This window comes from Gouania willdenowi, chromosome 20 (assembly GCF_900634775.1).
Source record: "Gouania willdenowi chromosome 20, fGouWil2.1, whole genome shotgun sequence".
Classification (NCBI taxonomy): domain Eukaryota; kingdom Metazoa; phylum Chordata; class Actinopteri; order Blenniiformes; family Gobiesocidae; genus Gouania; species Gouania willdenowi.
This window is the reverse complement of record NC_041063.1, coordinates 24853298-24880082: the sequence shown is the minus strand read 5'-3', so window position 1 is coordinate 24880082 and position 26785 is coordinate 24853298. Positions and strand designations below refer to the sequence as shown.

Below are 26785 nucleotides of genomic sequence, written 5' to 3'. Positions count from 1 at the left end.
ACAGATTTTAATCTATCCCAAATAGACAATGTTTTTACCAGTTTGTCTATATTTAATTCAGAGTTTTGTGAATGTGTTATTTTTGTTTAATTTTGTTCACAATTATTTCACTTCGTCACCATAAACCATTAAATTAGGAGATCTAACATATCATTTAACAATCTCTTTAAATGGATTTGTTCTGAATGGTTTGAAACAGACTGAATTTAACAAATGGCCCACGTGCTTTAGTCTCAAATTCAAAAATTTGTACCAATTGTTCTGTTATTATTCAATAGACACACTGTACATTTTTAGTTTGATTGGATGGACAGTTTTTGATACGTGGCCAATTCAGTGAGGAGGGTGTGTCCATTTTTGCACGTCCTTATTTTTCGTCCATTTTCAGCTTCCGATATCTCAGTAACTACATCACATAGGAAACTGACATGTGGTATAATAAAAGAGCTCCACCTACTCTCTCAGAATATACACAAACATCTGCTATACATCCTATCTGGTGGACATTCCAGACCCACAGTTTGGGTCTGGAACATGTTTGGTCCTTCAATAAACAACTTAGCATATGTCTCAGCTCCCTGTAATTAGATTTAGCTTAGAGCTATGAACATAGACTGTTCACATCACTAATGATTAGTCACATAAATGCATTGGCTCTTGGGAAATATGAAAAAAATCCTTTTTTTTTTATTACTATTTTCATTGACCCATAGCTGTATGTGGGAATGTAAGAAAAACATCTAATCTGTGTCCTTATTTATAGTATAAAGATTACTCTTTCTTGGGATATAAAACCATTTTTCTTCATGTGATTCATTCATTTTCGGCCTTTGTAGCTTGGCTCTCTGTCTTATAATCATTAGTTATTCACGAGTAACATAACGCCACGATTTTCACACTCACCACTGTTTGGCGTCGGCGTCGCAGTTGCAGTCGTACTTTGCGTCAGTGCAGTTCCTGTCGATGCCACAGGCACATTTCTGGATACCCGGCCCCGAGCCGCCCCAGTAGAAATGCTTCTCGTTGCCACGGCCGACCCACCAAGTGTAGGGCGTTCCATCTACACACAAAACACACAAAATGTCATCATTTCCTTTCAAATCCAACATCATCCTGGGTTGGGGTCAATTATAATTGTAATCGTGTAATTTTAAAAAATGTTGCTGTCGTAATCGTATTTAAATTGCAATTGAGTTCAGATAGTTGACTTGGCAATTATAATTTTTCTATGTACAGTTCTACACATATGTAGTTAACAATTATTAAAACATGTTTCATGTCAAGCTTTCCCATATTTGACCGTTAAAAGAGGTATAGTGACACAAAAAAGGCTCAGATGTCCACACCAATAATATTAAAACTATATTTTCATTGATTATGAAGCCTAACAAGGTAATCAATAGATAGGAAAGAAATTAGATGATAGATATTTGATTTCAGTGTATTTTACAGCTGATTTAGGACCCGTTATCATTAGAGATGCTAATAGACAGCTAACACAAGAAGAATGTTACAATGTATTTATTTCAGGGTCAATAATTGTGTAATTGAATGTTATTAAGTGAGAAAAAAATGCAGGTCAGTGTAATCGTAATTGAACTTAGGTCATTTAAAAACTTAATTGCAACTGAAAAATGTAATTGAATCCAACCCTGCCCGCAAAATTCTGTTTTTTTCTTTGTTTCTCTCCCCTAAACTTAAAATACAAGAGTGCAAACTTTAGCTAAACAGTTTACTTTATACTGCAGGTGATTAATTGGCAAACTTTTAAGTATTCAAACCTTTCCCACATTATTGTGATTTATAGTGACATCCAGCAGCTGCATGGCTAATGTGATTCATTCACTCAACATGTTTTTTACCCAGCTGGATGGTAAATGCCTCAGAGACTGGCAGCCACACTTGCCACATACTGTATATATATATATTTATATATATAACTCCTTTGAGCTGCTGGTACACAAACCACTCGACTATGACGGTTCGTTTCTGCGTAAGCGTGTTTCTGGTGTAAATTTGTGTTTCATTATTAATTGTAGAGAGAGAGAGAGAGTGTGTGTGTGTGTGTGTGGAGAGGGGGGAGGTCATTGCTTTTCAATAAGAAATGCAATAATCTTTTATTTGCCTTGGATAATGTATTCTGGCCTTAGTGATAACAAGGCAGAGACATAGATGTAAATATTTCTGGTGTCAGGAAATATATCACAGTAACAAAATAAGAAGAGGAAACCATATTGGGTTTCTTTCTTTATTAAAAAAAATAAATAAATAAATTAAAAAAAAAAAGAAAGGCTTCTTTGTCAGAGTCCATCAGAGGCGATCACATCTCCAGAACTACTTTTATTCTCTCTTAGAAGGGATTGAAAAAGGCTTTGGATGCAGCGTAATTACATTAGGATGTGAGATATATATATATATATATATATATATATATATATATAAGTTTCATTAAGTTATATAACTTTTCTTTCATTTTACGTGGATAATTGACTAAATACTCAAAGTAGTGAAGGCACTGTTTGATGGACAGTAGTTAATTCTATCAAAGCACCCGTAGTGTTAAATGTTAACATGAGGACGTGTCACGTAATTTAATCTATTGTTTCTTATGTGCCATTTACCCAGAAATGAATGTGAACCAGCACAAAACATAATAATTAGGAAATTCTGTATGAAACAATAGAGTAAATCAATGTTTTTCAACCTTGGGGCTGTGACCCCATGTGGGGTCGCCTGCAAATAAAAAGGGGTCGCTTGAAATATCTCGTAATAATGACATTTCTAAACATTACTAATTAAAATTAAAAGTTTTCTTTTAAATTACTGTTCTTTTTCAAAATAACACACAATCTCCAACAACTGTATCCTAAACTATCACTTTCTCAAATAAAATGCAGTATAAAAATATCTGAGCTGGTACAGCTTGTCACTTTGTGTACTAATCCTGGATACTCTCTATTTGTAATTGTAACACAGCATAACAAACATGACCAAAAACGAATTTTAGAAGGAAAAAAAAAACATCTCTGGGGTCAGCAGAAACTTGTAAAATAAAAAATGGGGTCACGACATATTAGATTAAATTATGTGAACGAGACACAAAAACAAGCACACCCATCTTCACCATGTTTATTCCAATTATACAAGTAAGAACTGGAGCTTTACGTTAATATAAAAGCAGTTTATTTAAGATGTAGTAAAAGAAAAAGTGGCAAATGATCATTTTTTATGTGACTTTTATTATAGTATCAAAAAAGATGAAAATCTAGAAAAACACTCCAAATAACAGTTAGGGTTTTATCAAGTCATGAAAATGGAAACAAACTGAATTTGGCTTTTAATTTTTTTTTAGATAAGGCTATAGGAACACCCCATAAACTGCAGCTAAGTATCAAAAAATGTCAAAAACCATTCATGCTTTGACAGAAAAATAAAGAGAATAAGAGTTTCTCTCCCTTCTTTTCTTTAGAACTCAAGGAGCCTCAAAGATTCTGATTTAAAGAACATTTCTATTCAAGTGCAGTCACCTTAAATACTGAGACATGATACGTTGTGACCTACGTCGTGATTGATCCGTCTATCTAAACTAACTTATCCTGTTCAGGGTCAGAAAGTCTTCAACTGACAATCTATCACAGCAGGGCAAACAATTAAAGGACTGGAAGATGGTGAGAAAACTACGGAGGTGTAAAGAGTACCGATACATTCTACTCAAGCAGAAGTACTGTTATTTGATTGAATTTGTACTCAATACAAGTAAGTCATACATAAAATACTCAAGTACAAGTAAAAAGTAGCTAAATTAAATAGTACTCAAAGTAAAAGTTACTGGTTACTGTCACAACCCATGTTTATTTTTGGTAATAAATCTTGGTTCCCTTACATTCAGTAAACATCTAATGTAGACACTTAAAAAAAAGGATTATAACTTAATTTATTTTCCACAAAGGCATCTGCACAAAATAAAAGGTTTATCAAAATGTACAATTCGTTACTGTTAGTAGGATGTATTAAAAAAAAACAAAAAAAAAAAAAAAAAACATATATATATATATATATATATATATTAAATATTGGAGATACCAATGTTTATTTTCTCTATTTCTTTCACATTGTTTTGCTTTTTTTGTATTTCATTATGTTGATTGTTATGTGAATGCTGAAAAGCGTTGGATCTTGCATTCTTCAATAAAAAATATCTATAAAAAATGAAAATGTACAATTATTTTAAAAATAAAATAACACCAATGAATTCAAGTCAAAAGGCTCTTAGTGTAGCTACATTTATTAACTCCAAAATTGAGAAAATAACCAACATTCAATGCTGTTTTGGCGCCGAGCATTACGTTTAATCTGATTGGTCGGCTATGATGTGATGCATTTGATTGTTGTTGTCTGGTCATTTAATTTTTTGTAGTTTCACAATGTTTGTTGATCATTTTAAAAGGAATAAAAATAATTTCGCAGTAACAGTTGGGTGTAGAAATGTAACAATTTTACTTCTTTTGAAACTTAGTTAACTACAAGTAAAATTACTGATTTAGAAATATACTAAAATAAGTACAAGTACCCATCCATCCATTCATCCATCCTCTTCCGCTTATCCGTTATCAGGTTACAGGGGCAGCATCCCTAGCAGGAAGGCCCAGACTTCCCTATCCCCAGTCACTTCCTCCAACTCTTCCGGGGGATGCCGAGGCATTTCCAGGCCGGCCGAGAGACATAGTCCCTCCAGCGTGTCCTGGGTCTTCCTCGAGGTCTCATTCTGGAGGGACGTGCCCTGAACGCCTCACTAGGGAGGCCTCAGGGGGGTATCTCAAGTAGGTACCCAAGCCACCTCATCTGGCCCTTCTCAATGCGGAGGAGCAGTAGCTCTACTCTGAGCCCCTCCCTTGACTGAGCGTTCAAATACCCATGAAAGCAATTCAATTACAGTAACGTGAGTTGTTGTAATCTGTTACTTTCACCTCTGGAAATAAACACTGCAGTCCTAAAGAAGTAACAACACAATCCTTACGGTCTTTTAAAAGTTATTGTGTGAAAGTATTTTTTGTATTTCATAGATCTGTCAGTATAGAGGCAATGGTCTTTTTCTGTAGATTTATTCTACCAGTGTTAGTAGGTTTTTCTATGGGTTCACAATTAAACCTTCTATATGATTTTACAATATTTCTGCTTGTCTTGTCCATATTGACAGTTTTCTAAGTCCGTCCATCCCTGCTTAATTTAATTAATATCTTGATTTTAAGTTCAACCTGGCACTGTTTTTATTATTAACACATACTCATGCACACCTGCAGCTTTCTCCTCAAATTAGGCTCCGATGGGAACGACCATGATTATAATGCACCTGAGTTTTAAATCCAGGTTTTTCTGAATACGCACAGAAAACATGCCCCTGGGCTTCATGTTGGCAGAGCATTCCCTCAGCAAATCTCTCCACCAACTCCTTGCCAGTATGATTCTATCGCTCGTTTCTCACATCTTCATCCATCCATGCTGTCATACTCTTTTCTCCCACTCCACTTTCTTCTGCCTCCTCTTCCTCTCTCTCTCCAATCCCGACTTGTTTGTTTTGGCAGCGCGAGCTGACTCACTCAAGAGACTTAAACTGGCACGTTGCATCGTTCCCATTCCACCTGATGCCCTGCTGTTCCCTCCTACACCGTTCCTTTCCTGATCCTCCCCTCCTTTACTGCCCCACTCATTTCCTCACAACTAAACAAAGGAAAGGCTAAGATTTGTTTTACAACACCTACGTCATTCGAGTTAAACGGAGGCTGAGAAGTACAGCAGCAAGACTTTGGGCGTATGTGGTTGTTCACTTTCTACTTTTGGTTCTTGGCGTTAGCGAGTATTCTGAGGATTCTTCCAGTTGTTCAGGATTTGAGAAAAAAACATGACAATACAAACAAGGGGATTGTTGGGTGGAATTCAGGCCTTGACTGGAATTTTTTGTTCCAGTCAATTTTTACTTTTCTCATCATCTTCCAATCCTTTGTTTGCCCTGTGATAGATTGTCAGTTGAAGACTTTTTGACCCTGAACAGGATAAGTTAGTTTAGATAGACAGATCAATCACAACGTAGGTCACAATGTCTCAGTATTTAAGGTGACTGCACTTGAATAGAAATGAGTTTTAATCTGAATCTTTGAGGCTCCTTGAGTTCTTTAGAAAAGAAGGGAGAGGAACTCTTATTATCTTAATTTCTCTGTCAAAGAGTTAATGGTTTTTGACAGTTTTCACGGTCTTACTATATCCAATCCAGTCCCATGAGTTTCTGCGTCTCTTTCAGACAAACCTGAAAGTTAAGGATAAGTCTTTTGTGTATTTTGTCATATAGTACAAACTAAGTGTTTCAAGTATTACAATCCTGGAGTCTCTTGAAAATCTTAATGGCTTTAAAATGCATGTTGCGTTATTTCTTTAAATCATATCGTCTGATCATACCCTGGATAATCGGACTGCAAAATGAAAAGGTCAGTGAATTCAAAATGGCACTAGACATGCTCAGCTGCTTGCATCCCAAGAGTGAGATCGTGGCTTTAAAAAAAAAATGCAGACAATTGAAGCTGAAATGCCAAAAAGACGTTCATAATCCAAGGATTTGACAAGCACATAAACTGGTCCATACCACCCACTTTAAGTCTGCACCTTTCTGTAAAGTGCTAACAGCCAACAAGCAGGGACATACGGCATTTGGAAATCTAAGCTGCACGGTACAAACTAATAAAATTTGAAGGCGAGAATTATTAAAAAAACTGCTATTTGCCCTTTAGACTGATTTCTAAAGAGCCTGACTGAATCATTACGCTCTTTCAATCTCGACTAATTACAGCAGCTACTGAATCTGTGGGTGAAAAAAGAAGGTAAACTCATGGATAATTAGCCTTAGAATACCTTAAAAATAAGATTCTGCCTCATCCTGGATCTGTTCGAGACAAAGACAAGTTCACAGAGTTGCAAACATCTAGTTTCCTTGACCTTCGTCATCAATCACTTACTTCTTCAGTCCTTGTCATTGAACTCTTGTTTTTTGTTCTTAGGTGACCTTGTTTGATGTCCTCACCCTCTAGCCTCGTTGACCCCTGATTGTATTTTTCATGACGACTGTAGGCAGACATATTAGCATAGCTATGGATTCAATTCGAAAACTATTGAGCATGAGTTAGAGCGAGGGTTGTGTGCCTTTGTCCTTATGTTTATCTCTAGGAATGCATGTGTGTCTGGCACACTCTCCTCTCTGCTTCTTTTAATCTGTCTCCCAGACTTTGCCAGGCTCCCTTGTCTCTTTCCATTGTCTCAATCTGTCTTCTCTCCCTAACCACCTATCCATCAAATTACTTTGAGGACCTTCTCTACCACCATCAGCTTCCCCACATATCTGTGGCCCTGGTGCATTTAGGCCCTTATTTGCCTCCCCTCCATGCTCTCTCATATCTCCAATTCTCAAAGGTCTTCTTTTCTTTATCTCTCTACCTAATACGTCTTTGTACCTTTCTCTGCTATGCTCTCTTTCTCTTGTAACTTTCTAGTGCACCTTTTGCTTGTTTTCGTGTATCAGTCGGTCTCAGCGGTCCGTTTCTTACTCTCTCTATCTCTGCTTCATATCAGTCCATCTTCACAATGCTGCCTTGGCATCTAATCTCTTTATGTTCCCATTAGTCCTTCAGAAATCTGTCCTTTAATCTGAGCTAATTGAGAAAAACTCTTGCTCTGATCATGATCTAAAGTTGTATTCAAAGCATACACACACCCTCCCGGTCTTCCCTCTTTGGTTTGATGTGTGATTAGCTACGATGCATAACAAAGTATTGAATGCCTGTGGTCTGGATGTCCTTGTATTGCATTTAGTTGAATAAATGTCAGAGAAAGGTTGCTTAGAATATTAAGAACTCATCAAATTGTGGTGTCATGATTGTGGGCTTAAACATTAGTGTGCATTTAGTTCATAAGTTGTTGCTGGGAGTTTGTTTTTACTGAAAAAAGTTTAATAAATAAAATAAAAAAAAGTCTGGTACATTACAATACTTGTATAACTGGAAGGAATTGGGTGCCAGTTTTCAGCCAGTGCCAAGTTTTGAATGCTTTTGGACTAAAGAACTGGGTCTTGGCTGTAAGAGCAGTTTAAGCTGCCAACAGCTCATTTTCTGGACACAGTGAAACTGGTTTATCAAAGGGCCAGGGTAAGGCTGTGAGAACACAGACTACTCTGCTTGGCATTAAAGAGGAAGGTTTTGGTTTAACTTAACCATGTCTAATATCAATTGTATACATGTTGGAGATGGTGGAGGAGTCTGGATTGCTGAGAAGAAAGACCACTAGAGAAAAAATGCAATTGGGACTCAATGATCAAACTGTCATGAGGACTGGTACATCACAAAACATACTATAACTCCACCAAAACTAAAGATATCCAATTTACAATTTAGAAGCTTCACATGCAATAAAATGCAAAATTTTAAAAGTTGACATGCTTGACAAACTGTGACAAAGTAATTACCCAAGGAAGTTCTCCATTCACATAACCTGAACGGGTTTTAAGAGGTTAAAGGTATCCAATCGTTCTGATCATAGCATAGACTTAATAAGGTGACTATATTTTGATTTCCAAAAAAGAAGACACTTGGGCCGACATTGGCATAATCAAAGTACCCAATGTTCTCTTGAATCTACCTTGTAATGACAAAAAATAATCTCCTCCTAGAAAGTAAAACAATGAAAAAATGGTTTACAGAACATTAAATAATCATTGAATATACACTTATGAACTGAAAGATTTCATCACATTGTCCCATGCTGACTCAAAGCTTTATTCTGTCTGTTATCCGTGGAGATGGGAGGTGATGAGGTTTAGACTCAGATGGACTCAAGTCTCTTTCAGTCCATCTTGGACTTTAGTCTCTTTCTCTTTTCTTTGTGTGACAATTTCATCAAACCAAAACGGTATTTTTAACCGTTCCATCACATGTGAGTAAAATGACCACATTGACATGATATCGGCTGCAAAGAGCAACTCCTTAGCTTTTGGAAACTGGGGGAATTTCTCAGATCGAGCAAATATTACCGTAGTTATGGTCTTTTAAATGAATGTGTTTCCGAGATGCGTTCAGACATTTTGATGAGTTAGTACAATCCGGCTGGATGGTCTGTACAAGACGTGAAAAGTCTGATTTATCGTTTTATGGTAATGTTCCTGGTCTTCTCATGACTATGACCATGACACGTAACAAAGTGTTTGAATGTCAGATAGAAATGTTACTTCTCTATAGATTTTCCAAGGTACCAGAAAACAAAGAGTAATCCTGAGGTGACAAGAACATGATATGCAGACCCTGATTGGCTGAAAATCTCCTTCTCACACAAATTAGCAACAAAGTAGTATTATTTAGCTTTAGACCTATCATCTAAAGTGTATTCATGTGATGGGTTGTGTATCGCTTTAAACTGGACAAGATCAGATCAGTATTTTACTAGTGTCACTAAAGAATTAACAGATTTACATTCAGATTCAGAGAACTTTGTACCAAAGTAGTTCCATGATGCCTTCCCACTAGCCCTGTTTGGTCTTTTTAAGGCTTCTTTTACACCAGGATGGTCAACAGGTGAACCAAAATGCTAAAGCTAGAGAACTTACAGGTACAAGCAGGAGAGAGTAGAATTTGAAATGCTTCTGTTACCATATAAAGCTCTGAATGGTCAGGATCCAGTGTATCTTACAGACCTGTTAGTGCTCATTCTCCAGGTAGAACACTTTGCTCCCTGTCTGCTGGTTTCTGGATGTTTGTAACGCATCTAAAAGTCAAACGGGAGTGTTTAGCTATCAGGCTCCTCGCTTATGAAAACCAGTCTCAATACGGGAGGCTGGAACGCTCTCCTACTTATAAGTTATTTATTTGAAAAAATGTATAACTATAGGACCAGTTATTTTTATTATGAGTGCCATGAGATGACATAGAAAGTGAACTCAGATTTCTTTATGAGCTGTCAATCTTGAATGCCAGGGTGATTCATTTGCTAATTGAAGTAACGGTACTTTGTGACATGTTCAATTATACCTTGATAGACTTGCAGAGATGTTTTTTGTCAGTGCTTGTTTTAGGTATTACTGCCATAATTAGCAACACAGACTGCTTTAATAAATGTGATTTCATGTAGAATGTGAAAAGAAGTTTTAGAAGACTTAACTGTTCTAGATTAATAATAAAAATTGAGCATAGAGAATCTTTTACTTTTGACCTACCTGCATCTCCTGTGTTGTAGTGTTTTAACAATTTATGAATGCAACATTACTTTTCTTTAGTTCAGGTACTAAAACATGGAGTAGTTGAGGTTGTTGTATCCTCATCGGAACAGCTTTTTTTCTTTCTTTTTTTGCTTGAATCCTTCATTTTGGTGATGGAAGTGGGAGGTTAAGTAGGAACAACGCTGTAAAGGAGTTTACTCGTCAGGTGAAACAGCGAAAGGCCAATGAGTTATTTCAGCGTTCTCTACTTGAGCACACCCGTTGCAGGAGCCGTTCCCTTTTAACAGCTCGGAAACCCAACCCTTCACCCCCTGTTCAGTCCACATCATGCTCTCCTTAAATTCCCTCTGCATAGCCCTGCACCAATGTACAGGTTATCACAGAGTGTATCAGCCCAGTAAATGAAAAACACCTTGCAAAAAAGAAAGTTGAGGAAAAAGAGGGAATTAATATTAGCGCTCGCTCGTCTAATTAGCTTGTCGACTTGATGAAGGACACAATAACCAGCAGCAAATGTTCCCTCCTTCACCCTGTCTTCATGACACTCCAAAAGAATATGGCCTCGGCTCAGCACGTGTGGATGAATAACCATGTAAACACCTCCAGTAGCAATTGGAACTGACAAAAGAGCAAGTTTAAGACTATAAACAATCATAATCATCAATAGTGCAGCGTCGTCATAATTAGCATGTGTCTGTGCATTTAGGACTAAATCTCATTGAGCACTATGTCCCCCCTGGGTTAAAGCCAATAAAACTATGTGTCATAAGCCAGTGTTTCACAAATGGGGGTACGTGTACCCCTAGAAGTACTACAAGGGGTACTTGAGAGAGAGAGAAAAAAGAGGAGATTAACAAATAAAGTGTCAGTCTAAATCAGTGGCTCTCAAACTTTTTTGGCTCAAGTCCCCCCTTTATGTCCCACTACAACAATTCTGTGAAAAAACAACTATCGATCATAATGACGGAATGAATGAGTGATAACACACATTTTAAAAAATTTCATTTTGTTAATAAGAGGAATGAAACAGTATTTAGTAGCTCCTGAATAGATTTATTTCTATAGTTTTTATCATTTATGTTCATCTCCCACCATGGGACCAAGACTGATCCTTATATTTTCAGTAAATGTTCCAATCTATATAATTTCTATCATTTTGTGTCATTTTGTTGTTGATTGTCTGTTTTCTTTTAGTATACAGTATATATTTCTCGTATTTTGTGTATTTTTGTTGTCATTTTTGTGTGTTGTTGGTATTTTTTAAATTATTCTCTCTCAGTGTGTGTGTTTTTGGTGTCCTTTGGTTGTTTCTTATGTCGTTTTGTATGTTTCTCTGTAGTTTTTTGTGTATTTTGTAGTAATCTTGTGTAGTTTTCTCTCATTTATAGTGTGTTTTTGTCGCTTTGTGTGTTGCTGATAATGGTAAGTATCTTCTTCTATTAGTGAAATTAATTTAAAATGCAGTAAAAATCTAAAAAAAAACTGAGCTAAAAAATTATCAAAAACGAATTCTAGGGGAAAAAAAAATGTATTTGGGGTTGAACCACTGCACTAAACAATGTTTCTTTCCACCTTTTTACAAAATGTGATTCTTTAAAATGTGTTACCACTTGTTTATTCCATCATTATGATCTATATTTGTTTTTAAATAGTTTTCTACAAGAAAAATGTTGTAGTCGGACAAAGGGGGCACTTGGATTCAGAAATAAGAGAAATGGGGTACGTGAGCCCAAAAAGTTTGAGAACCTCTGTCAACAAACTCCTTCTCGCTTGTCTTTTTTACTCACATCATCCATCTCGCTGTATATCCGTCAGGCCCAGTGTAAGGATGGGGATATAGTGAACAAGCCTTATAATTACAAAGGTGGGTGGATGGGACATAAACAACTTCACAGAGACGAAGAAAACAGGAGGCTAACGTGGCAAAGGGGAAAGCTAATAGAAGAAGAAAGGCCTAAAAGAAATGAAAAAAAGGCAAAAGGGTTGTAAAGGATAACCGCTAAAGTACGGTGATATATTAAAGTATGACAAGAAGGTTGTGACTCACTCTGCTGAATTTTGACCCCAAACTTTCCCCCTCATAATAATCATAAGACGTTTAAAGACAATAGTTTTTGATCAAATAAAGACATAAGCTGTGTTTGAAATGTCATAAAGCTAATGAGTATCTACGGTCTACTAGGGCTGGGCAAAAAATCGATTTAATGCATTTATCAAGTTTGTCGATAAAAACAATATTTATTTTGCACATTCGAAAATAAATAAATTATTATTATTATTATTATTATTATTATTATTATTATTTTCACCACAGTATTTTCTGACTTTTTCACGTTCTGTCCTTGTGGGTTATCGTAGCGCGATGTGGGCCAGCCCCCTGTTTGTTTACATTTGTTTATCTTTTGAGTAGCTATATGTGTTTAATCTTTTATTCGCTATGTGCTGAGATGCTAAGGGAAGATAATTATTATTTTTTTACTTGTAATGTGTATGTATCAGAAATCAGAAAATTGAAGCTACTGTGAAGTTGCTGTTTCACTTTAGCTTAAACCTGGTTGAAAAATGCAACTCACATCTTTGTTGATTGATTGCATTACTTATGTGTGTATCATTTGAGAAAGGTAACAAATAAGCATTTCATACAGTATATTTGAAAATTAGTGTTTTATTTGTACGGTTGCCATACGGACAACCCCCGGTACTATTGTTACGATTACCAAAGTACAAGTACGTAGCATCTTAGGGTTAGGTTTAGGTTTAGGGTGATGGTTAGTCTTAGTCACGTGACCTAAACTGTCCAAATAGGGGCGCTGTGTACGGATAGAATGTCGGTATATTGATACAGCAACCGTACGGACAGCCTATTAAAAATGTGATTTATGTTTGAATATTTTTTGTTAGACTGAAACAAACAACTAAGCTGAAACTTGCTTGGACAAAGATCATCTTTTGAAATCCACTACAGAAATGTATCCATAATGACTTGGATGTCACACAAGACTTAAACTTGGCTTTGGTTCGTGTCAGTGAAATTTTTTTTGTCTGAAGAATTATCAGCTGTAAAAACTTTAAGCATGAGAGGATGTTCAACATGCAGCGGTGGCGCTTACCGCTTGGTAAACACAATTCTAGAGGATTAGGATTATGTAAAGCACAAAAGATGAAACAACATTTTATCACAAAAACATCCCCTCCCCCGTTATGACATGCTGCTGTGTCAAGGTAAAAAACCTATAAATGTTTATCTTGTAAAAGTTTTCCAACTGAGTCATAAAATTATTCAGAGATGAAACTGATCTTCTGCTACATGTAGAGAAAATCAACATATAAAGCAGATTTAGAAACTCTTTCACATTAAAGAAACAAAACGAGTCTCAATGGAGTCAGTCAGTTGTCTGGGAATCTTGTTGAAAGTTGTCTTTGTAAAACTTTGTAAATTCCACAAATTTCAATGCAGCATTTATTGGGAAGGGTTCTACAAAGGCTGACATTACGCTGTCATTATTATGACATGACACCAGTCATTAGCATGAATAGGGTGTCATGAAGGCTGTCATTAAGTGTGGTTCAATACCCTAACCCTAACCTAGGGGGACCAGATTTTTAAAACTCAAAACCGGTGTTATGTACTGAGTTTACCTCTGTACTGAGATTATAATCCTAACTAGGGATGTAACGATTCACTCAACTCCCGATACGATTCGATTCACGATACAATTCTCTCACGATTTATTTTACAAAATGGGACTGTAGACAAATGATGACTGAAAATTATTCCTTTATTTACTGAACTGTACTATTTTCCTTTTATTTTTCATTGGCAAAAGAGTCCCTCAAAACAATGCAGTTGAACTAAAAATAAATCTTGAATGAAATAAACAAAGGAATAATACAAACGAAGAAGCCTATTAATTAAAATTCTGGTTCTATAGTAAACAATGCAAAACTGCATGATAGTTCTTTTTCTTTTTAAAAGTGCAACTGAAAATGTATTTTGTGCCTTAATAATTGGACTTTAAAAAAAAAAACAGTCATTGCATTGTATTTACGTCAGATATTTGTTTGGACCAGCAGAGGGCGCTGGTAACTCTGTGGTCGGTTGGCATGCAGATATTCTTGCAGTGAAGAAGAGATGCTACGCGCAAAAAATGTGACTTTTACAGATATTCACCTAATATTACAGATATTCTTTCGGTGCTAAAGGGGTAAGGAATCATTTATGAACATGTTTAAGAGTAGAAGGTGGCCAGAAAGAAAGTAGTAGCAGATTCCGCCCGCCGCCAACAATTCTGGACAAGAGGATAAATATATAGCGCCCTCTGCTGTTTAAAAAAGTATTGCGATTCAATTTTCAGTGTATCGATGTGAACCGCGATACCTAAGAATCGATTTTTAACTGCCGTACGATTAATCGTTACATCCCTAACCCTAAACCTAACATAATCCAATAAACGAATAAAACATGTCTGTTTATTTTACAAAAATAAACAAAAATGAATTATGTCTTTGAGCAAAAATTCATTTTCCGGTAGTGCGCATGTGCGCGCAGACGCATATACAATCTCAGTACGATACGCACTCAGTACATGACACCGGGACAGTAATTTAACCAAAGACGACGACAGATTTTCAAAAGAAACTATTTGCATAAGCTTTCATTTGTAATAATAAGGTCACATAAATTACATTTCTTTTTTCTTCTTATTGGATGCAATGTATTATTGCAACGACTGAACCAAATTTAAAGCGGCCATTAGTAGAAAAAAAAGCCAAATTTTAAGTTCCCAAAAAAATCACTCTAATAAAAAGATAAGATAATAAGGAAGGCTATCAATAATTTAAAAAGGTAGGAAATGTTGGTTTGTTTTTCTATTGCTATTGCTCCATTTTCATTTAATGAAGTTTAGTTTTTTTTATAGAAAATCCACCTTGCATTTAAAGAAATTATATATCTTACATATATTATATACATACCACTGACCATACTCCATATCTGTAAAACATTTGTCACAATGTTTTTTTGAAAATAAACAAAGGTGGTTAATTTAATACTCTACTAAGCACTGACTACATCTGTCATATGTATTTATCTTTGTGTGTTTGAATCCTGGAACGTTAATCAGATTATAGATGGAGCTCATTGATGACTAGAGGTCATGGTCCATGTGGGCTACCTGGGGCCCACGGGCAACGTGTTGGTGACCCCTGCTTTAAAGGTTTAACGATACGGGCACAAAAAAAACACGATAAAATGTGCAATCCGGATCTGATCAAGCCCAATGTAACAGTGTCAAATTTTATAAAAATCAGTCAATTACAAACCAAGATAAGAGTTTTTGATTTTGATGTTTACATTGATCCAGAATCAGTATATTGATCCGGATCCCCTCTAAAATGTACTGAAATCATTCAAAGCATGAGGATATCTTTGGTTAAAATGTTGATATAATCCTGCTAACAGACAAAAAAACGACTTCCTTGAAGGAGATAATCATCCATGAAACACTCGTTTCATGTAAAAGTTCAGATTCGTCCCCTTTTATCTTTAACTTGCGACTCCTTTTTCACACCTATTCAGGAGAAACCTGCACGGCAATCTACATAAAAGCTCCTCCACTTCCATCTTTCTTTCTTTTTTTTTTAGCTACTTTTAAAGGCACTTAATCAAACAATGGGCTTATCAAGGCATAGTGAGATTTAAGTGAACAAAGATGATAAAATGAAAGCACGATCAATGAAAAGCAATCAATGGAAGGGTGATGTCGTTTTATGCCTGTTTTGATTTTCCTTTGAGCTTTACTTTCTCAATAGTTAATAAAAAAATAAAAAAAATCATAAGGGAACTGTATGTTTGGTGGTAATATTCTTGTTTTGTGAGTCTTGAGTACATAGAAGTAAAAGGTTTTGCCGGTGTTTAGCAATACCTTTGAATTATTGTGTCCTCTCCTCCATGGTCGATGGTTGTGCTCTGCTGTGTGTGCAGGTCAAGAGTCTGACAGCAACATTAACCCCTCTGGGTTTTTCCTTTGAGCGCACAATGAACCGCACATCATTCTTTCACACTCTCAATCTCTGTTTTCAGACTTGTCTATTCTCCCTGTTCGTTGTTTATTTAGTATATTAACTCATTCAGTGCCAGCCATTTTCAGATTTTCTACCCTCCTCAGTGCCTGTCGTTTTTGAGCATTTTGACTGATTTTAAAGACCCACAGAATATTTTCTACTATGACTATCTGAAATCTGACACCAGATTCTGAAAGATTAAAGCCTCTACGCTTTGTTTCTGGCTCGTTTCGTTCTTTTGTAATCAATAGAGCAAGTTTTACACAAATCTTCAGTTTCAGAGCAAAAAGCTGAAAAAAAAGCCTGTTTGTAAAAAAAACCCTGTCAGTGACTTTAAAGCTATTTTTTTTTTTTGCTTTAGTGACAACTCTAACATCTGAACATTGTTTCCTTATATAAAACATTGAAAAAAACACTGAGACAGGGCTTTTGATGTCAAAATTATTATTATTTTGCTATCTGGTTCAGAGTTGAATAGATTTCTTACTGTATTTTGGCATTCCTCCAACTTTCTCTGCCATCAGTCTGCACACACGCAACTTCCTCTTCCTCCCGGACATGCAGTGTCACTGCTTGCCCTGTTTTTTCATGGTTTTATCTCACCATCGCCACACTATCCATGAGTTCCACACATGCTCTGGTCAAGTGTGCACTGCTGGAAAGTCAACTCCCGTACGTAGCGCCATTTTCTGTCTCGTAAACGCCTTTCCTCCTCTCCCTCTGAGCTCTGCTGAGCATGTATAATCTCTCATCCAAAGGTGCGCTGCTACCTCCTACGTGTCACCTATTATTTTGCTATCTGGCTCACAGGCTGGTGGTATTTTGTACCCCCCCCGACACGCAGCGATGACCCGTTTGGCCCGGTTAATTGATGGTTTTATCTCACGATCACAAAATTATCAATAATCCACTCAGGTCCACACATGTTCTGTGTTAGTATGTGGAGCTGTGAGCTGCTGGATACGTCACAATATCACTCTGTAACGCCATAATCTCCCTTTTTCCTGCTTCTTCCTGCTTTGCTGGGTAGCATCAATGGCTAATCTCTTATCTAAAGGTGCACTGCTGCCATCTTCAGCGCACAGTTGGTCACTACAACACCCCACAGTTTAGATATTGATGAGGGACCTCCGCCAGGGTGTTTTCTAGTAATCCCTGTGAAAAAACGCAAATGACGAGATATCTTGTCAATGGCACTGAGCGTTTGGATTTGAAACGACACTGGCACTGAGTGAGTTAACCATAGACATTGTTTGGTTCTTTTTTCAGACATTAAGTGTAAGAGTAGATGTTGCTCTTTACATTTTTTGCTTTACAGTTTTGACGATATCTCTCGTCTTCATCAGAAGCGTCTCCCTGACAGCGTGTGACGTGTCAGATCTACCAGGCCAGCCACGCCCACACCAAACCGGTGTGTCGTGGCGAGCCCAACAGATCCAACCGCCCCGCCAGGCACACCGCGCTCCCCGCTAACTACTTTTTCTGTAGTAGGGTGTCCCAGGCCTGTGAAAGTGTGTAGCCCCCCCTCGTCTCTGTTCATGGCCTTCTTCGCACGCTTCCTGATTTCTACGACCTCCGTTTGTGTGTGTTTTCTTCTACCCCGATGATCCTCGCCCCGTCCCAGTCCATAGCGTGTATTTTTCTCTTTGCAGTGGTCTGATATTGCAGATTTGAGGTTTTCCTGTAGTGCTATTCTGACAGCTCTGCTGGGCGTGCCGCACGTGCACGCTGACACATCACATGCTGTCAGTGAGACGCTTCTGATGAAGGCGAGAGGCATCGCTGAAACTGTCAAGCAAAGAATGTAAAGAGCAACATCTACTTTTACACTTAATGTCTGAAAAAAAACCCCAAAAAACACCTACAGTAATAAGAAGACATGAAGGTTTTTGAGCTAATATTAACCATACATAAAACCAGAGGCAAAATTAACGGAAGTACTCACGTTACTGTAAATTAGTTGCTTTAATGGGTACTTTTTTGAGTACACGTACCCCCATTTGAGAAACTGGTCCAAATGATAAAAACTATCGAAATCTATTTATTCAGCAGCCACTAAATCAGTCTAGTAATTGATGATAAAAAAAATAGTTATTGATTACTATATTATCACTTTAACAAAAATATGTAATATAATACATAATATAAAAAATAATATGATAAATAATAAATGAAATATAAATGTAAAAAAAAAAAAAAAAAATCACTAATCCTGATCAAAAACTAATTCTAGAAGGAAAATAAAGTGTTTGAGGTTACCAGAAATTTACGATATTAAAATCGGGTCATGAAATAAATAATGGGAACCACCGGATTAGTAGAACTGGGTAAATATTAATGGCATTATTTTCCAACTTTTTCTTATCTTGGGACACATTTTCTAATCTTTGACAACTTGAATGTGAACAAATTATTTTTGGGTGAAACAATAATTGATAATTGACTGATTTCTTTCAATAATTCTCTTTCTTCTGATGGTGATTACTGGGTCACCAGTCCCACTCCCTACCCGTCACTGGGACTCTGTTCCAGTTAATGAGCATCAGAATGATGGAGTGGGCGTTTGCTCGACTCGTCTCTTTTGCAGTCAAGAACAAATGGTAAATACACTCCCATCAATCTGATGCTGGGCTTCATCATACGTTCAAACTGTCAAACAGTCATCAGGACTCGCCCCAGGCAGCTGGCGCCAGAGCCTCCTGTTCATAATTGAAAAGTGAATTTAGAAATGTCGTGTGTGTCCGTCCGTCTAAAATTAAAGAGGAAAATCCCTGTTGGTTCACAGCATGTCCAGGCTTGACAGTTCCTTTCAAACTGAAGTCTTTTTTTTTTTATTAGGCAATAGACAATTCACAGCAGGGGAGGATGTGGTCCATCTCCACCCGTTTAATAATGTCGTTTTAACTTTTTCTTTTGTTTTTATACACTTTAGTGTTTCATCTTCACACTGAGACTGAGACAATATCAGCTCATTCACCCATTCACACTCACATTCATACACTAATGGAACTGAGCTGCCATGTCCTTGGGCACTTCGACACATCAGAAGACGACCCCTCTACCACCTGAGCCACGGTCACCCTTTTGACACTTGTTTTTTAAGACTTTAGCTACCTTTTTCCAATAAATATCTCTTTTTCCATATTCTTTGTCCTATTTTGCAAGTTCTTTTTGACAGATTTATCAAATATTTGTTCACTTTTCATCCAAATAAGCAAATTTTTCCTCAATAAATACCACTTGTTTCATTTTTTTTCCCCTAGATTTTGCCTCTTTTTGCTCATTAAAGCTACTCGTGCCATTGAATACCACCTGGTTCTTCTTTATTTGCCCATTTTTTGGCCACTCTTGACTGCTTTTGGCCCATTTTAATCCCTTTTCACTCTTTTCTTGCCACTTTTGGACCATTTTTGGCCATCTGTTACCATGTCTGCCTCCACTTGCTCATCAAAATAACTTGCAGTGGTCAGATGGTCAGTCCACCCCTGGTAAAGGGTACCCAGGTTCCAAAGGCGGGGAAAGTCTGTTTTATATATGTATGAAAATGCATTTTAAACATTTTTAGATGATTTATATAGGAAAACAAGTTGGTTGTTAAGCTCATGCATCAGGGCCCTAGCTACCACCCCCTTTAAAACAGTGCTAATGGTATGACCCACATGTGGTTCTGCTGTACTGTGGGTGGTCGTCTGAACTGTGGTTGTGACAAGTAGTGGGAGATAGACAGCAGCAGGAAACCGTGTCTTTCCTCAAGAAAGAAACACCAGGAAGAAAGAAAGAAGGAGAGAAGCTGATAAATTACCAGTCGCCACTACATTGTTGCAAAAGTATGTCACAAACAATATATTCAATAAACCATTAAAATATAGTAGAACAGATTTATAAAATATAAGCAATGGATATGGAGTCATTAGGTTATTGTGAAGAAAAAAGAAAACTTGTATAATATTGTAAGAATGCTAGTATAGTGTCCGGGTGAGAGAAAAAACAGTAGGGGCCCAACAAGATGGTTTGTACCCAGGGCCAGGGGTGGACTGGCCATCTGGTCAGCTAAGTTTTTAAAAAATTATTATTATTTTGACATGAGCCATCAGTTAAGTGTAAGTAAAGTGACACAAAATGAGTAACAGGTGGCATGAAATGGTCAAAAAGTGGCAAAAACGAAGCAATATGAATGAAAAGTGACACAAATGGGCCAAATAAAAAAGGCAACTAAAGGCCAAAGGCAAATGGCAAAAGGTATCTTGAATGAGGAAAATGTGGCGATTAATAGTGAAAAATGGCAAAAGTATGAAACAAAGAGGCAAAATGTTGGGGAAAAAGGAAACAAGTGGTATTTTTGGATGAAAAGTAAAAAAAAAAATTAAAAAAAAGATTAAAGAAAGGACAAAAATTGGATAATTGTCAAAAAGTAAATGTTGTTGGACAAAAATAGTTTAAAAAAAAAGATATTTATTTGCAAAAAATAGCTTATTTTGATGAAAAGTTGCAAAAAAAAAGGTTCAAGAAAAGGACTAGAATTGGATAAATGTGTCAAAAAGAACTTAAAAATAAACAAAAAACAAAAAAAGGGCAAAAGGAGCTCAAATCTGAAAAAAGGGACAAAGGAAGTATCAAAAAGAGCCAAAGACAAATGGGTAAAAAAAGAGAAACAAGGGGATATGTAATAGCAAAAATAAGCTTAAATGAGGAAAATGAGGCAATTAATAGTGAGTGGGTAAAAATGTGGAACAAAAAAAGGCTAAATGTATGGAAAAATGGAAACAAGTGGTATTTATTGGACAAAATGTAGCTTATTTGGATGAAAAGTGGCAAAAATGGTTTAAGAAAGGACTAAAATTGGTTAAAAGTGTCAAGAAGAACTTAAAAATGAACAAAAAAACAGAAAAAAGGGGATATTTATTGGCAAAAGGAGCTACTTACATGTGACTTTCCCAAACACAGACTTAGCAGCATCACAAACAAGTGAGAACCTGAGTGTAGTAAATGAATTCACCATCTACATCCAAGGTCTAAGTCCTCCACAGTGGTTTCTAAGGGTGGCAAATGGAACGCTAATCTATTCTGGTGCAATCAGGCTTTGACCTGGTTAATGGAAGCAGCGTACCCCAGGGCCACATGTAATCAGGAAGACAGTTAATAAAACTAATCGTCGTCATCTCCCCCTGACCTTCCCCAGGGTCACACATGCATATGGATGAACATCACATGGCATGACCATATATGATGGCTGATTAATGTAAACCCATCGTTTAATAGGCAGGAGTCAATGTTGCAAGCGTTCATTTAGCATCATCATCATCATCATCATCAGTATCAGTATCCAACAGGAAAATCATTGGTCCCCACGCAACAGTAAATTTAAACTTTAATGATGGAGAGAAAAAAAAAGGACAAGGTAAAAAAAAAATCATTGGTTAGCACTGACAGCTGTCAATACTAGGGCTGGGACTTTAACGCATTAATTACAATGAATTATTTACAGAAAAATAACAAAAAAAACAACGCAGTTAATCTTTTGTTTTTTATATAACACTATAATGATGCAATGTGGTGTAAATCGTTTGAAAAACGCCCAAAAAAATCAATGTAGTGGATAAATATTAACAGCAAAGCGGCAAATTAAATTGCCTTTAACAGATTAAACTAGACGGAAATAAAAGAAATGGATAAACTGACAGTGAAAATAAGAAAATAGAATAAATAATAATGTGGATTGAATAGAGTTTAAAAGAATAGATTAATTCTATTATTTTTTATTTTATTTATTCATTCATTTTAAATATGCGTTATTAAAAAAATCTCGTATCTAGCTCATGAAACCGGACAATAACCCAAAAGAAAGAAGATAATTAATTTAAATAAAGATAATTACCGTATGTATTAGGGCTGGAACGTTAACGCGTTAATTGCGATTAATTAATTACAGAAAAATAAGACACTAAAAAAAATAAAATAAAGCTTGTTTTTTTTTGCAGATAACACTATAATGATGCAATGTGACGCAAAACACCCACAAAACTGACAGTGAAAATTAGTTCCAGAATAGAATGAACCGTTGAAAATGTGGATTGAATACAGTTTATAAACAAATGCAATAATACAAAAAACAATTTTACAAGAAGCAAAAGATTTGATACAGAAAAAACAACAAAAAACAAAACAATATTTACATATGTTACCGCATAAACATACTTTGTGTTCGAAAGGGTTAAAAGAATAGATTTCAAATTACCTTCATTATTTTTTTCATTATAAACCTTTTCCACTACTTTCTCTACCTAATGTCACATTATGTTGACACATTATTGTCACTTTAAACCTCTTTTCACCATATTGCACTCTTATTTTTGCCAATTTAACCACATTCATGTCACAGTTTTGTCAGTTTAAACCAACTGTTGTAATATTAACACTTGGAAACATTTTTTCCACTTTTTAAGTCTGTTTTTGTCCACTCTAATTTGCAACTTTTCACAAATTTCTGTGGTTTTTAAAACCCCATTTCAACACCTTTCCTTGTAACTTTTAACCCATTTTATTTCTGATTAAAACATGCAGAAAAACATCCTGGATATCAGTGGATATTATTCAGATGAATAAATAAATGTGGTTATCACAGATTGACAGAACAATGGACCATCATTTTGCTGACTTTATGGATGGACCCCAAAAAGCTCCTCCTTAATTCCCCCTTATTAAAGCCCATGTCTGCTATTTAAAAAGGATAGAAAATGGTAAAGATTCTGTGAACGTGTACTTGTATTTGAGCTTGTTTTCTGATTCTCTGTGTAATGAGATTCTTACCTTAGGCATTGGTTGATGACATCATCCCATGGGTTTACTGTCGGTGTGAGTTGCACTACAGCAACATGGTGCATTACAGCAGTGCAGCAAAATGAAAATATAATTGTCTGAGCGCTTGAGGGAAATACAAGGCGAGTAATTGTGAATGATTTCCTGTTGGAGTACGATCACTTGGTGAACGTCTATTCTACGTTCCCTAATGGGCCCTCCCTCCCTCAGTCACAGCATCACAGGTTTGAGGAACGGGGCAGGTTTGAGTGATAGATTGAGTTCATTGTGGAAAAACTGTGACAGCCACACTGTCATTGTATTATCACCATTTGACAATATTTTAATTAAGATATGCTGTTACAAGCTGAAAAAGCTTAACAGCAGATATTAAAGTAATGCATTACAAGTATTCATGTTACTGTCATTGAGTTGCTTTCATGGGTACTGGTACTTTTTTTATTCGTATATTTCTAAATCTGTACTTAAAGGAGCATAGGGCAGGATTTGTGAAAAAATAAACATTTATTTTAAGTTTTATTTAAGGCTAATGGGTGATGAAGAGAATGAGTTCACACACATTTCTACATTTTGTTCTGCTGTTCTGGGTCTGATTTCCAACGTGCAGTTCTGCAGACGCTGGTGCACGTTCTCGACTGCTTGGAGCGTCCTAACACCCCGGAAATAACGCAGAATAAGAAGAAGACGGCTTGGAAACTGAAAGGAAACAAGCACGGTGGACTAAACTACTGTTTGGTTCCACAGAGGCATGTGCACAGGTCAGTCACATGAACGGAGAGTAAATAAATAACCGTGTCACAGTGAGAGTGTGGATTGGGACGCATCCGAGTCCGTCCCAACATTGAAAACCTCAGTTTTTTTAGACATTTATGTTTGTTTTAGTGGTAATCACTGATTTTATTAACCAACAACTATTAATGTCAACATCAGTTCAGCGCAAGGTAACAAGCAAAAGTGAAACAAACTGGCACAGTGCACGCAAGAGACCCATCGGATCTATTCATATAATCCATGCATCAAAGATGAAGATGATCCATGTTATTGTGCAGTAAAAAGAATGTTTCAATGGCGTATTCCTTTAAAATATTCCTCTGCTTTATTCTACATGACTGTAGTTACACTAACCACCGTGGTGTCACTATGGAGTCTGATTTATGCGTCCTGTCCTATGATCCTTTAAGTATGTTTTAAAAGAAGGAAAGTTATGCATTACATTTCTACACCCAACAAGTACTGAGTAAATTATTATTACTTATTGGTTTCCGTTTCATATTCTCTTCATAAACTTTTATGAAAGCACATTGAACATAATCCATTAGGGGTGTGCCATCTAGGGAAACTCACGATTCAGAGCGCTACGATTCGATTAATCAACAATTACAATTAGTACGATTATCATAATTTTCTTTTTCCCTTACTTTGTGGTTATTTCATACTTTAAAACAAGGTATAAGTGTCAGTATCCATTAATTTATGTCAAATCATAAAATCCAACAGTAATATAAAGACAAAATAAATAAATATACCAATGAAAAAATAACTAAAATAATATTCATAATCTTACTCAGCTAATTCAACCTGAACTAACACAAAAGCTAGCTTATTTAATAAAAATAACGACTTCCAAACTAAATCTTCAGTGAGCAGCATTAATCCCATCAGGAACCAAATACACAAAGCAGCGTAAACAACTTTTAAATCACAGGATACAGTGAGTGAATCTCATGCTCACTAACTAGCTAAACAGTTAGCTGCTGCTATTTATGAATCGTTATTAAATCATCACGTGTCAAATTAAAAAAAAATCTAATATCAGAATCAGAAATACTTTAATAAACCCAGGGGGAAATTATTTTCGTTACAGCTCCAGATATACAAACAATATATATTATGCAAGCCACATCTATTAAAAACAATATAAATATAATTATACATACATAAAATGTCAACTGTACAGTTTAATTATGTGCAAAAAGAGCAAAATGAAGAAAAACAAATCAATGTTTTGGCACACTGTAAATGCCATGTGTCAACGAGTGTTTATGGGTGAGATACAAACAAACTTAAGCAACAATCTTAACCTTTTACATATTTTATTATTATTTTTAGTATTGTTTTACTGTACATATCTGTTTCTCTTCTCTCAGTTTATTTTTCATTCAAACTATTACAAATAAACTAAATAAGTAAATCCACCTTGGTTAAATAATTAATATAAAAGACTTGGAGCAATGCACTTCATGTTATGAGCTCTCCTGTTGCTAGGCTAGCATTAGCGTGACCTTGTCTAAGATGATATGGTTATAATGTCCTAAAGGCACATTTATCTCAACAGTGCATCACTATTTAATATAATAGCGATGCTTCCACAATAGCACATTTAAAACTGTGTGTAATGCATGGAATAGACAATGAAATACAAATCCACACCCATCAGCTACTGTATGTATTGCAAAGGAAATCAATGGCTACACCTAAACGTGATGGACCTTCATGACCTTCAAGATTGTCTGGAGTAAACAGTCCAAGGAAATCATTGGATGGAGAGAGGTCAAAACCAAGAGAACGGAGAGAGTTCTTTGGTAATTGGACATGGAAGTGAAAACAAAACAACAACAAAAGAAAAACAGTTATATTGAGCACAACCATTGGCATGTGGGGGCGAGTGCAAACAAGGCACTGTAACACTCATTTTGCTTAGAAAACTATTTATTATTTATAAACAACTATAGAGCATAATAATAGAATGAACGAGTGATAACACATTTTGTAAATAAGTGGAATGAAAGTTTTAAGTGCCTTCTGAATAGATTTATTTCTATAGTTTTTATCATATACAGTCATTTTCCTCCTGATGTGGGACCAAGACTGATCCTTGTATTTTTAGTTCTTGTTCCAATCAAGATAATTTCTGTCATAATTTTGTATGTTTTTGTTGTCGTTTGTCTGTTTTTTTTTTTTTTATTATTATTATTATTACAGTATATATTTTTTTCCTTATTTTGTGTGTTTTTGTTGTGGTTTTTGTGTTGTTGGTATTATTTAAATTATTCTCTCTCAGTGTGTGTGTTTTGGAATCATTTGGTTGTTTCTTATGTTTCTGTTATTTTTTGTGTATTTTCAAGTGATCTTGTGTATTTTCCTCTGTGTCTGTTGTTTGTTTTTGTGTGTTGCTGGAAATAGTAAGTATTTTCCACTCTGTGTGTGTTTTTGGAATCATTTTTTGTATTTTGTTGTTGTTTTTCTGTTTTTTTGGGGGGGGTTATGTAATAAATCTAGATTACCTCTTATCGCGCTAGCTTCTGTGATTAAATCAGTGTGTGCTGGACTACGAACCTCGCTCTCTGCTGGTCCAAACAAACATCTGACCTAAATACAGTGAAATTACTGTTTGTTCTTTTAAGTCCAATAATTAAGGCATAAAATACATTTTCAGTTGCACTTTTAAAAAGAAAAAGAACTATTATGCAGTTTTGCATTGTTTACTATAGAAGCAGAATTTAAATTAATAGGCTGCTTCTTCATTTGTATAATTCCTTTATTAATTTATTTCATTCAAGATTTATTTTTAGTTAAATTGCATTGTTTTGAATAGTTTATCAAGGGATTCTTTTGACAATGAAAAATAAAAGGAAAACAGTATAGTTTTTTTTTTTTTTT

The 26785-nt window shown here is 35.8% G+C and overlaps 1 protein-coding gene across 1 annotated transcript in view; it reads right to left on the bottom strand.

Moving 5' to 3' along the window:
- Window positions 1-899: 899 nt before the first annotated feature.
- Window positions 900-26785, bottom strand: part of LOC114454578 (contactin-associated protein-like 2) — a 375848-nt gene continuing 349962 nt past the window's right edge. The window contains exon 16 of the mRNA XM_028435133.1: window positions 900-1060. Within this exon, the coding sequence (XP_028290934.1) occupies window positions 900-1060 (161 nt within the window). The remainder of the gene's footprint in view (window positions 1061-26785) is intronic.